The 13939-nt window shown below is 44.2% G+C and overlaps 1 protein-coding gene across 4 annotated transcripts in view; it reads right to left on the reverse strand.

Moving 5' to 3' along the window:
• The window catches only part of LOC147114649 (DNA topoisomerase 1-like), a 183914-nt gene that overhangs the window by 125605 nt on the left and 44370 nt on the right, over window positions 1-13939 (reverse strand). For 3 of the 4 annotated variants that reach the window (XM_085992493.1, XM_085992494.1, XM_085992496.1), the window contains 4 exons: window positions 10261-10369; window positions 6470-6525; window positions 3032-3133; window positions 1333-1449 (listed from right to left, as the gene is read on the reverse strand). In XM_085992493.1, coding sequence (XP_085848619.1) covers window positions 1333-1449; window positions 3032-3133; window positions 6470-6525; window positions 10261-10369 — 384 coding nt within the window. The remainder of the gene's footprint in view (window positions 1-1332; window positions 1450-3031; window positions 3134-6469; window positions 6526-10260; window positions 10370-13939) is intronic. The other variant, XM_085992495.1, reaches the window with a different exon arrangement.

Consider the following 13939-nt stretch of genomic DNA (forward strand, 5'->3'; position numbering starts at 1 on the left):
AGGAGGTCTATGCGATTTTTCGCTGTGGCCCGTTGGAACAGTTGATCGACGAGTCGAGCGTCATATCCCGTTCTTACGAGGGCGTCTTTCAGCATCTGTAGGTGTCCATCGCGTTCCTCCTCGTCTGAGCAGATCCTGTGTATTCGCAGGGCTTGTCCATAGGCGATGGCTTCTTTAACATGGTTAGGGTGGAAGCTGGAGAAGTGGAGCATCGTGAGGTTGTCCGTGGGCTTGCGGTAGAGTGAAGTGCTGAGGTGTCCGTCTTTGATGGAGATTCGTGTGTCCAAGAATGAAACCGATTCTGAGTAGTCCATGGTGAGTTTGATGGTGGGATGGAACTTGTTGATGTTATCGTGTAGTCTTTTCAGTGATTCTTCGCTGTGGGCCCATAGGAAGAAAATGTCGTCGATGTATCTGGTGTATAGCATTGGTTGGAGGTCCTGTGCAGTGAAGAAGTCTTGCTCGAACTTGTGCATGAAGATGTTGGCGTATTGGGGTGCGAATTTGGTCCCCATGGCTGTTCCGTGTGTTTGGGTAAAGAACTGGTTGTCGAAGGTGAAGACATTGTGGTCAAAGATGAAGCAGATGAGTTGTAGGATGGCGTCTGGAGATTGGCTGTTGTTGGTGTTGAGTACTGAGGCTGTCGCAGCAACGCCGTCATCGTGGGGGATACTGGTGTAGAGTGCCGAGACGTCCATCGTGGCGAGGAGTGTTCCTGGTTCAACTGGTCCGTGGGTGTTGAGTTTCTGTAAGAAGTCTGTAGTGTTGCGACAGAAGCTGGGGGTTCCCTGTACGATGGGTTTCAGGATGCCCTCGACATATCCAGAGAGGTTCTCACACAGGGTTCCGTTGCCTGATACGATAGGACGTCCGGGTGTGTTGGCTTTGTGTATCTTTGGGAAGCAGTAGAAGTCTCCCACGCGGGGAGTACGTGGGATGAGAGCGCGTAGGATGCTTTGAAGGTCTGGATCGAAGGTCTTGATCAGTCTGTTGAGTTGGCGGGTGTGTTCTTTGGTCGGATCATGTTTTCATGAGTGACAAATAAAAAAGTGAATGTTTACAACCAAAACAAATCAAACTTTTCACTTTGATGCCTACTGACCAGATGTACATTTCCAGCTGTTTTTATTAGAAATTTAGAAGCAATGCATGTTTGTTATCAACAGCGAATTAATGAAAGTAGATTGTCCCTGACATTTTCTATATAAAATTTAATGATTCCATCCCCTGCCTAAACAGAAATTGTGTTTATTTTTCAGACTACATTTATGCAATCTCCATCACCTTCACAAGAGTTCCATAAAAAAAAAATTGGGTTGCAAATTCACTCACTTTGTAGAAAGATCCTCATCACTCTGCTCCTCATCGCTTTTCTCCTTTTGCTTACTTTCATGATTTCCAAAATCTTCCTCAGTGGTTTGTGGCTCTGATTTCACATTCAAATTAAGCCTTTAAAAAAAGAGCAATTTATTGTGTTTTGAACACATTAAGGACATACCCAGCACAATGCTTTTGCAAAGTAATTCCCTAAAACACATTACATGATTAATGGGAGAGAAGGGGGGAAAAAAGCTCTCAGTAGCCAAGTAGAGAAGCACTGGCTAGGGTGACCCATGTCCACCCAATGGGACAAGGCACGACAAGTGGCAGAGACATGGAAGATAGGAGAAAATAGAACAAAAGTTGTTTTTGGCAACAAACTTAAGTTGGATTCTGTGCAAGGGTGGTCTCACTTTGCTGTATGAATGCGGTGCTGAGCAAGGAGCAGATCCACTTGGCCCATACATGCAGGATTCCAGGCGGCAGGCAGTGGTTAACAAGCAGAAAGCTAAATTAAAGGATCAAGCCCCTCAGCTAAAGCTCACAAAGCCAACAGCAGTGTACGGCGATGATGCTCAGAAGAGGGAAGGTGAATGGACAGATCAAATATAACTATTTCTCACAGAAGATGGTGCTTAGTGTTTGGACTGCACTGTCCAAGGAGATGATTGAAGCCAGTATCAGTCATTGTGACTGAGCGTTGGACAAGCATGTGGTGAGGAAAATGAATTCAGGGACTAAGATAGCGTACTGTGTATTCTGTTTTTGGACTCTGGGGCCGGCAAGGTATACTAGAGTGGCCTTTCCTTTTGCTACCAACCACTCAGTATTGTTTCGATTACAGCATGTTTAGTCAGCACTCGTTTCTTTTGGTTCTGTGCATAGGACTGAGGCAAGTATAACTTTACAGGGCACTGGATTATGTTGGCTGGTGAAAAAAAAAAGTACAATTCACATTCCTCCATAAAACACAGCATCTTATACAACATGGGTCAAACATCAGAATGACTTACAAATCTACTTTACTTTATATATAAAGTTACTCATGATTTTTATACTTTGTGCTAGAGCAGAGGCCATTGAATAACCGCAAATATAAAAAAACCTCAGCAAATTTGAAAGAACAAAAAATGGTGGAAACACAGAGCAAGGTAGTCAGCATCTGCAATGAGAAATGATAGGTTCATGTTTCCATTCTGTTCTCTTTACAAATGCTGCAAACTTAATGAATTGTTAACACTTGCTGTTTGCACTGTTTTATAAATGACTAAAATTTGATTGACTACAAGGTGGCAGGGCAGTGCACTGCAACAAGCTACAGGATGGAGACAAGAGTGATTGCTCCATTCTACTCATTTCCCACCTCAATGCAGAGAAGTGATGAGTGGGGGGGGGGGGGGGGGGGGGGAGATCAGGTTAGGTCTCGGAGGGAGGAGCGAAAATGTCCAATGAGGAGTTCCACAGCAGCTGCATCCATCTGCTTCTGGGTACACGATGCCAGTTTCTCATTCTGTCACAGACAACATCTAACGGTGAGAAACTAGCAAGTGGAGAAACCTCATGGGACTGAAAAAGGTTCAAGAAATGATTTGACTGATCTCAATCCAATTGATAACAGACCTTGTATTTATCAATACACTCCACCACCAGACAGTAATCCTCACCACTAACAAAAACAAAACTGCAATAGAATGAACATTTCTCATCTTACTCCTCTGAAAGCTCATCATCCTTCTCTGGAGTTTCTTTGCTCTTTATTTTTTCAGTTGTGTCTCTATAATCACTGCCTATTGATTCCAGCTCATCATTTGGTCTACAGTACAAGAAAAATATACCTTGGGTCAGTTCACCAAAAAGGTTTCAATTAAAATGTGTACATTTCTCACGCAACAGCTGATTGGAAAAGTATCAAACAGTAAATCTCCATGCTGGTAAACTAAAGATTAAGTCCATAACCAGGGGACAGCCTAATTATAAAGGAGGCATTTAAAAGAGGATTTCAGCTTATGAGAATCAATGATCAAAAGGTCAAAATCCCATTCTCAGCAGAAACATTCAAACACTAACATGAACTTCTAAGTGGATTGGTAAGTCCAGGTTACTGATCAGCTGTTAGAACTGCACAGTCAGCATCGCTCAACTGTTCAAAACGATTCACCAGGACTATAAACAGCTGGGAAGGGCTCATCACAATGCCAGTTTGAGACTAAATTAAGCAAGAAAATACTGAAAAGTTGGGGCTTTTTTTTTGTCAGAACACAGATCATGGGAGAAGTGTTTAAAATTATGAACAGATGGAACAGGGTGGATAGGTAGCAGACTGTTTCTAGTAGTTGAGGGGTCTAGAACAAGGGGCTACAGATACAATTGAATGCATGAGATTTAGAACAGTGAGCAAGAGAAACATCTTCAAACAGAGCCTTGTACTGAGGCTGTAGAATTCACTTCCAATGTTAGTGGTTAAGGCAGAGGCTATGTCAACATTCATGATTATATAGGAAAGGTGGTTGAATGGAAAGTGGCTGAAGCGATATAGGAACAGCATGGTTAAATGTGATTAAACTTTGCTTACATGGAAGGTAAACATCGACATGGACTGGTTGGGCCGAATTACCTGTTTGTGTAATTTCTAAGCACAAGCAGCAATAGCGGCAGCAGTTGCTGTTATCAGCTGATATTTAAAGTGCTGATGTTAAGAGGAGAGGCTCTGCAAGTGATCAATCAACTGTTTAAGTGCCACTTAGTACTGAGTCACAGTACACATGGCAAATTGGCTATAGTGACTATTTGGGCTCTGGCCAAACCAATCTGGTTTCTACAGGGTCTTCCTAGTGTATATGGCTCAGCTACTCCCAGGATAAACTCAGCCAGGGGGAAGTCGATATTTTTAAACGTACCGTGGACTGGCTTTGCGTACCAGCGTTAGGGAATAGCATCCGTTGGAAATTATACTTCAGAAAGTGCTGGAAGTCCACAGCAGATTAATCAACAACAGCAACTTGCATTTATAGTGCCTTTAATGTAGTGAAACATCCCAATGATGACATTCCTCATCCCCAAGCACCTTGTGATTTTGATGTTTATAAGTTCTGAGCTTTTAACTACCAAGTGGTATACTGACTCGTCCAATAGCATTCAAATTCCCAGTAAGAGAATCAAAGACTCACATATTTCCATTTGAAGAATGAGATAGCCTAGGAAATAAAATGACAATTGCCAAACTCCTGCTGCCCTGGAGCCCCAAATACTGCTGATCTCCTGACCCAGACATTCAGATAACAGCTACTTATCCTTTGAAGCTCTTGATCCAGAGTCTGAGGTATTAGCTACAAAAGGTTCAGTTGCATTTCACCTGGTTTATGTAAAACTTCTTAATCAAGAGTATGCAAAATGAAAGTGAAGATAATCAAGGTTCTGTTGTGTGAGCCTTGCCATGGAGTATTGAAGAGTTGATCCTAATTCTGTCCTCACCTGATGTCTATACTTCCAGCAGAGACCAGAAGTGGGAAAATCTGGCTGATCGTTTCTTAACCAACTGTATGCAGCACCCCTACTGCCAATTCTGTTGCCAATTCGGCACAGAACAGGATTTGAAGCTGGGGCCATAGGAAAGCCTACTAATTAATATTTTGAAATCTGCTGAAAGAAAAATGCAATTTTTGCACCATTTCTTCACTGTCACACTTTGTTTCTAGGGTTTAGGAGAAGGGCAAGGATCATTTCAATTTGGACTTCTCCATAATCAATCGTCATTTCACGAACTGACAGGAACCACACTACCACTGAATGCTCATATCCCCATCTTTATTCTTTCAGCAGTATAAAAAGGATAATTCGCTGAGGCAGCAGTAGAAGCTGTACAATTAGCTTCAGTACCCTTGGGTAAGGAGATAAACAATAATCAGCCAGGAGTCCCATTATTAATTATTGCCTAGTGGCCACATGCTGGAGGAGTTACTTGTCTGAAGTCATCCATCCAGAGAAAATGCAACTTCCTCCTACAGCCACTGTAGCATTCAATTGTTTCTTCAATGATTCTAGCATTACTGCCTCCACTAACCTATCTGGAATTCTATACCAGACATTGATCACTGTGAAGAATTTCCTGATATCAGTCCTAAAATTACCTTGTACTAGTGTTTAAACTTGTTCCATCTAGTGCTACTCCCACAGTTTAATAAAAAAGTTACCTGGAATATTACTTTGTGTATCTTTAATCTTATACACCTCTAAGATGCCTCCTTTCTAGGCTGAAAAACCCAAGCTTCTTCATTCTTTCCATACAACTCAGACTTCTGACACTAGGGATAGCCTTGCGGCTCTTCTCTGCACTGCCTCCAGTACTTGAATGTCTTCGCGACCAGAACGGATCGCTGTCTTCAAGGTACAGTCTGACTGCTCTACAGTTTGATCACTACTTCCTCTGACGTAGTCTATTGTCCTGGCTATGTAGTTCAGCATCCTTTTGGCTTTGTTGATTGCTGTTCAGCATTAGTTGGAAATATTTAGTGTCAAGTCTATGAAGACTCATAGGTCTCTTTCAAATTCACTATTAGCTATTTTAACACCATTAAATGAAGTATTAGCTATTTAACACCATTAAATGAAGTATTTGCATTGGTTATTTATCCTTCCTCTGTCCAGCAGTTTATATTGACAGCATTAAATTTCATCTGACATCGTTCTGACCATGTACATATCTTGTCCAACTCGTGCTATAATTTGAGCCACCTCTTCAGATTTCACTGGATTATCTTAGTTTACCATCTGTAAATCTGATTACTTTGCATCGAATAAACCAGTATTGACCAGGAAACACATCTTCCCTTTAGTCTGAATCCATGCTGAGCACTGTTAACCAGGTTATAGTTACAGAGTAGCCTCAAGTTCACTCCTGATGATCAGTTTCATTATTTTACATAGAATGGAAACAAGATGTCCTCCACAGTCAAACAGCCTACAATATTCACTATCTAGGCTGACAGGTAAAAACTGCCATTTGAGTTAGGTGCCACTGGCACCCATGAAAGCCTAAAGCCTTAACCTGTAAAATGGAAAAAATAATAAAAATCACTGTAACCTGGTTGCCGTGGTAGAGATAATTCATCAGAATCAATCAGCTAATCAAAAAAAAGAAAAACAAAATTACCTGCTAAGGCTATTTTCTTTCTTGTCTTGTGGTTTATTGGAGGAATTACTCTTTTCCTGCAAAAATAGTTTAGAATACTAAATAATACTTGCCTGTATATATTGCACTTAACATTGAAACATCTATCGCAAAACTCTTCATACAATGAATTATTTTTCAGGTGCTGTGACTAATGCAATGTAGGTGAATAATAGCTATTCCGAACCAGTAATTTCCAACAAGTTGAATACATCTGTTTTTGATGATACTGATAAAGCTAGATTTCCTAAAGAAACATTCCTTTTGAATCAATCACCACCTGAACTTCATTCTGATCACAGTATTGTACACTATGGCCCCGATTTTCGGGCAGCTGTCGGGCGGCTTTTCATGCGGCCGTGGTCCGAAAATCGCGGAAAAAGCGGGTCGGGACCCCCCCCCCCACCGCCTGATTCCCCGCTCCGTCCGACTTTCAGACCGCCGTTTCCACGCGCCCCGCTTCAGTCCCACCCGTCGCTGGCGGGACTGCTCGTCGGAGCACTAATCACCAATGATCACCTTGTTGTTAAGGACGATTTTCCCGTGCCGTTGCGACTTTGGGGCTTTCCCCACCTGAAACCCGCCTGCGGGGAACCCCGCCGATGAGAGCTGGCGTGAAAACAGCTGGCTTGCTTGCTTGCAGCAGCAGGTCGCTGAGGGCTGAAGAGATTTAAAGAGGCAGCATTTGCAGGCTGCAGGACCTTGTTGATCAAGGCTTGGGGGAACTATTTGAAGCCTTAGGAGCAGCTGCAGAAAGTGGAGCCTCACACACTTCTTCAGTGTGAGCTCCTGGGAAGCCCCTCTCACCACCCTAACTCAGGACCTCCTCAACCGAGGCATCTGCTAGAAGCATGGGAGGCCTTTGGCACCTTCCCTTCCTGGCATTAGAGGATCTCCAACAGCAGAGGTGACAGCAGCAGAACCAGGAACAGCAGGATGATTACCAGGAGCACCAGGCTGCTGCTCACTCACCTGAAGCTGCACAAGCCAGAAGGGGCCAGCGCTTGGAAGTGGCTTGAGAGCACCTTGCTGCGCTTTAGGGGGCCAGTGGGACCCGTTTCTGCACTGGCAGTCCTACTCAGAAGGACTTCCATGAAGATCTGGTATCTCTGTTCAACAGATGGCCAACGCTCCTCAAGAGATGTCATTCTCTTATGAGCACTCACCATGTTTTCCGTATGCTGGCGAGTTATCTCCTCCATGGAGGTTGCCAACCTTTCCATGGTGCTGCGTTCATGCACCAATGACTCCACAAAGGCTCTGCTCATGGTCGCTATGGACTCCTCCATTCGCTCCACACTCGCAGCGACCCTGGAGACAAAACCTGCCAGAGACTCCTGCATCTGTGCATGGAGATCCATCACCTCTTCTCTTGCGGATGGACCCAGAGGCAGAGGGTCGTCATGCAGCACAGCTGAGCTGAGCTGGCAGAGTCCTGCGCCCTCCGACGAGGACTCTCCACTGCTGTCCCTGTCTCCAGAATCTGCTGAGGCTCACTTGTGAGCTGTGAAACACCAGGTGACAACACTACTCTATGTCCCGAAGGTCCCCCCGAGGTGTGAGTGTCTGCGCTGGTGCTGGGTGCGCTTACTTCTGCTGATGCTGCGCCCTCAGAGGTTGGAGCTTCCTCTGAGGAGTCTGGCTGCACAGCCTCTTCCTCCTCCACAGTGAGGACAGGGGCTCTGGATGGTACTGTGGGGGAGTAAAGGAAGGAGTTAGAGATGTAATGCCAAGGTTCTTCTGGTGACTCCCAGCGAATTGGCATCTGCTGACACCTGCATCCATGCAGCATTGGTCTCAGTGGGAGGCCTCTTCCTCCCTGACCTAGGGAAGAAGACCTCCCTGTGGGCCCTAACCCCATCCAATAATGCCTGCAGTGAAGCCTCGTCGAATTTGAAGGCAGCTCGGCCTCTGCCGCTGGCAGCAGCTGGTGCAGGCTCCTCTGCCATTGTGCAAGAGTGGTTGAGAAGCCTGCAGAGGTGGAGAAGCTTGCTGGACACTTTGAAAGCACCACGAATGATGACATCATAGTATGGGGATTTCTGACTCGAATTGGACAATTAGCAAGGCTTCCCACATGCTGGGAATTAATTGGCCACTTGAGGGAAAATTGCGTGGAGCTGGCTGACACTTTTTTTTATGTGTGTCAGAAACCCCACATTCGGGGAAATCCGACCATTCCCCACACAAGCCGAAAATCGGGGCCTATAAGTTTCAAGATACTGGCTTTGCTTGGTTGGTTTTGTTTGTGTCTGCCGCACTTATTCAGTCTGCCCAAAGATGGCGGGTGAAAGCTTTGTGATATCTCTACAATCTACTGTGGCAACTCCACCGAGAAACTAGTCTTGATCCTAACTAATGCACCAATTATTTTATGCCGTGCATCCTCCATTTCAGCACACAAGATCACCTCATTGTGGACAGAGTGCAATTTTAACCTACTATTTTGCATCAAGTACCCCTTACAGATTGACAACTTGTTCCCATGAGAGAATAACTGTGGGCTGGGACGGCACGAGAAGGCTAGTGCACACCCCCTGCCTCCACATGATCCCTCGTTGGGAGGTCAGCATGGTGTGATGCGTGGTCTCATTTGGCTCACACTACCCAGGTATATTAAGTACTGTTTTCAGATATCTCACTTTCACTCTGCATGCTTGTGCTGTGCTGTACAGGTCTGTGACCCAGGCAGCCTGAACCCCTGACATGCTGCAGATTAGTGGAGCCCTTGTCCCATGGAATTGGTGTCCATCACAGCTGGCTGTGCTAAACTTGCATAAATTTTGCTTCACTTTGCAGCTCAAACTTGGTTCCTAAACTTAATTTCATGAACTAATCTGCTTACAGTAAAATGCTTCAACGGCACTATTACTTTATAATTACTATAAAGCCCGATGACAAAGTCCTTCTTGGATGCATCTTTAAGGCCTGGGAGGGTGTGTTCTAGATCCTGGAGGACCTCTCATCCTTGGTGGTCTCATTCCTGGAGGAATTCCAATGGGAACTCTTCTGCTAGAAGGCATCCGCATCGGCGGTGATCCAAATGGAAGTCGCATGCCAGGAGGTGGTCCCATAAAGCCTGGCCTTGGCTCACCAAGGTTCAGAATGGGCGGGGCCCCCCTTATTGATGCACAGGGTTGAGGGACAGCAGAAAAGTTAGGAGCCTGAGGGGCCAATGCCAGTTGCGAGGGACCTCCGACCCCTCTTACCGGTCTTGCAGGTACTTGAACCATTGGCATGCTAGCTGGTATCTCTCTCCCTGCTGCTAAAAGTGCATCATACTGCAAAGACAAAGAGACCTACTCCATTCTTAACTCATCCAAAATAGACAATATAAACACCCTTTGGCTAAGGGCACACCTTTTGCCCCAAAATGCACGAGGATTTTCCTTACCTCCAGAAGCCCAATTGCTCTTCACTGGATGTGGATATACCAGTGTCAAACAGCACCCCATATCCAGCAAGCCTTCCATTTGGTGCTCAGAGTGAGCAAAAGCAAGTACTGAGCCACAAACATATCTTTAAAGGAAGCTGAATTGATGTCATTAAGGGGGGAAATTGAGTCAGAGACACTAATGGAACAGCTTGATTTCTGTCTCTGTCCCCTTGTGGAGATAAGGGAGAACCATAGTTTTCCTTAAAGTAGGGGGCCAAGAGGTGGTGGTAATGGGAGGGAAGGAAGTAAGTTCCTGGCAGCAGAATCATGCCTGGTCTCTGATTGGAATAGACTTGATGGGCAAATAACTCCAAACTTTAACACTGTGCATAATTACCCTTTCTTTGTGTTTCCTATCCTTATTTTTCTGTTTCCTGGCACAGAATTCTTTGAGCTGTTCATCCATACCCATGAGCATGTCTTCAAAGGATTCCTGACATGAAGATCTGTGCAAAATAAAAACATGAAGAAAAAAGTTCAGGATTGTGATCCACAATATTCATGAAGCACCAACTGACAAGGTTTTAAAATGGCCTAACAACCTCCCAAGGTGCTTCACAAATTGGCTTAATGAAAACAGAGGGTTAGCTAGGAAGGAAGTGATTAAGAGGGGTACGTGAGGCCAGGTTCAAGAGATAGATTTTGAGGAGGTTTTTAAAAAGGTGCAGAGAGACATGAAGAGGCAAGGAGGTTTATGAAGGGAGTTTGAAGGTGTAGGAGCAAGGCAGTTAAGGGATATGCCACCAACGGTGGTTTGATGGGAAAGGACATCCACAAAAGGTCAGAATCAGAGGAACAGAGCATTCAAGAGGGGGGTGGGACTGGAGGAGATTGCAGAGATAGAGTAGAGATTTATACAGAAGTACAAAGATTTTGAATGTGTTAGAAGATGGGGAGCCAGGGTAAGTTAGCAAAGATAAGGGTAATGGATGAGAGTAATTTAGTTCAGGACAGGATACATATGCGGAGTTTTGGACAAGTTAGAATTCATGGAAAGTGGTGGATGCGAGAGCATCAGAATATTGAATCTGGAAATAAATGTATTCATAAGGGTTTCAGTAGCAGAGGGCCTGAGGTAGGGGAGGAGGCAGGTGATCTTGGTGGTAGGACATGGGGCTTTAAAGCTCAGCTCAGGGTCAGACAAGATGCCAAAGACTGTGAAATACTTGGTTCAGCCCAAGAGCGAGACCAGGGAGCAGGAAATGTGGCAGAATGCATAGGAAGAGGAAGTTGAAAGGAGGCATTGCTGGATCTAGTCCTGGGGAATAAAGTGGGTCAAGTGGAGGATTTCACAGTGAGAGCATCTCGGGAATAGTGATCATAAGGTTTAGATTAGTTATGGAGAAGAAGGAGCAATCTTAATACTTAACTGGAGGAGAGCGGATTTCAGCAATTGGAGGTAAATTGGAGTCAAAGACTGGCCGACAGAAATGTACAAAAGCCAGGAAGTTATACTAAACCTATATAAAACACTAGTTTGGCCCCAACTAGAGTAGTGTGTCCAATTCGGGGCACTACACTTTAGGAAGGATGAGGGGCTTTGGAGGGATTTAACTGGAATGGTTCCAGGGATGAGGGATTATAGTTATGTGGATAGACTGGAGAAGCTAGGATTGTTCTCCTTAGAGCAAAGATGGCTAAGAGGAGGTTTGATATCATTAAGGGTTTAGATAGAGTAAACAAAGAAAATGTTTCCAATGGTTGAAGGGTTGATTACCAGAGGGCACAGATTTTAGGTAATTGGCAAAAGAACCAGAGGCAACAGGAGAAAAAATTATTTTACACAAGTGGTTAGGATTTGGAATGCACTGCCTGAAGGGTGGTGGAAACAGATTCAATAGTAGCTTTCAAAAGAGAATTGGATAAATATTTGAAGGAGAAAAAAATTGCAGGGGTATGGAGAAAGAGCCAGTGAGTGGGACTAACTGGATTGCTCTTCGAAAGAGCCAGCGCAGACTCAATAGGCCGAATGAGAGGAGGTAAATTGGTGTTTTTCCACACTGGAGGGTTGTCTCCAGGTCAGTTTAGGACTAATTCTCTCAGTACAAAATTTGCAGACAAGGCAAAAATATACAGCAAAATTAACTGTAGAGGAATGTAAGTGACTTCAGGAGAGGGCGACAAGGTTAGTGGATGAAATTTAATTTAGTTAAATGAGAGATGATGCATATTGGGAGGAAGAACAAGGAAGAGAAAATATCCACTAATTAATAAAACTTTTAAAGGCATGGAGAAATAGACACTTTAGGGATTCAGATAGACATTTTTAATAAAAGTGGATGATGAAGCTGCTTTTCTTTTTAAAAAAAAAACCTTGAAGATTTCAGGTTTTAGAAATAGGGAAAAAGAGTACAAAAGCAAAAGGAGTAACGCAACCTATGGAAATCATTGGTTAGGCTGCAGTTAGAACACTGCTCTACTTTAGGAAGGATACCAAGACTATGGAGAGGATATAGAAAGATTTACAGGAAACTTTCGATTTACTGGCACCTAAATAACCAGAAATCTCAGTTAACCGGCAAAATTCAGGAGTAGGTTTTACTTCATATTCTACTTGTGTTCCTCCATCTGTTGCTGTGCAAGAACATAAGTAGGAGCAGGAGTAGGCCATACGGCCCCTCGGGCCTGCTCCGCCATTCAATAGGATCATGGCTGATCCGAACCTAGACTCACGTCCACCTCCCTGCCCTCTCCCCGTAACCCCTAATTCCCTTATCAGCTAGGAAACTGTCTACCTCCGTTTTAAATTTATTTAATGTTGCAGCTTCCACAGCTCTCAGGTAGCAAATTCCATAGATTTACTACCCTCTGAGTGAAGAAGTTTCTCATCTCAGTTTTGAAACGGCAGCCCCTTATTCTAAGATTATGCCCCCTAGTTCTAGTCTCACCCATCAGTGGAAACATCCTCACCGCATCCACCCGATCAAGCCCCTTCACAATCTTATGTTCCGATAAGATCGCCTCTCATTCTTCCGAATTCCAATGAGTAGAAGCCCAACCTACTCAACCTTTCCTAATAAGTCAACCCCCTCATCTCCAGAATCAACCGAGTGAACCTTCTCTGAACTGCCTCGAGAGCAAGTATATCTTTTCTTAAATATGGAAACCAAAACTGTACGCAATATTCCAGGTGTGGCCTCACCAGTACCCTGTATAACTGAAGCAAGACGTCCCTGCTTTTATACTCCATCCCCCTTGCAATAAAAGCCAAGATTCCATTGGCCTTCCTGATCACCTGCTGTACCTGCATACTAACCTTCTGTGTTTCATGCACCAGGACCCCCAGATCCCGTGTGGCTGCAGCTGTTGCTAAGCTACAGAGATGCTTGGAACTTGTGGCCATTGTTCTGCAGTTCAACAGGGTTTGTTGCTTTATACGGAGCGGTCAGCTCTGTATTTTTTACTATAGCTTTTGGTTATCCGGAATTTTTGATGAACCGGCGCCACGTCAGTCCCGTCCGTGCCGGATAAAAAAAAGTTTCCTGTATTAGGACAATACTAAGGCAAGATGCTTTAGGGAAAAAGGCTCTTTACACTAGAAAAAAATTAAAAAGATTTGAGAATTATGAAGAATTTTGATCAGGTAAATAGGGGTAAAACTCTTTCACTGGAGAGTTGCTAACTAGATCACCACCAAAGGAAGAGGTTAGGAGCAATGTTCCCCCTAAGGTGCAGGGCCGCACATCAATCAGGAGGTCCTACGCAGGCCGTTCACAAGCTGTTGCCGCTGGAAGACACTGCACATGCTCGACCGTGTAAATTTAAAGGGCCAGTGCACAAAACATTTTAAAAGGGAACATTGGTTAGGAGGTTCCTTTTTTTTTTATAAAAAGGGTGTTAGGATGTAGAATGCCCTACCATAAATAGTGACGGAAGCAAAATCCATAATATAGCTTTTGAAAGGGACGTAGATAAATATTTGAAAATATTTTTTATTTTAAAAAGGATATGGGAAAAGATGTAATTGAATGGATAGCTCAGAGCTGGCAGACACAATGGGGGCAAACAACCTACTT

The sequence above is a fragment of the Somniosus microcephalus genome, chromosome 7 (genome assembly GCF_052327205.1).
Source record: "Somniosus microcephalus isolate GS21.2 chromosome 7, FLI_Smic_1.0, whole genome shotgun sequence".
Lineage (NCBI taxonomy): Eukaryota > Metazoa > Chordata > Chondrichthyes > Squaliformes > Somniosidae > Somniosus > Somniosus microcephalus.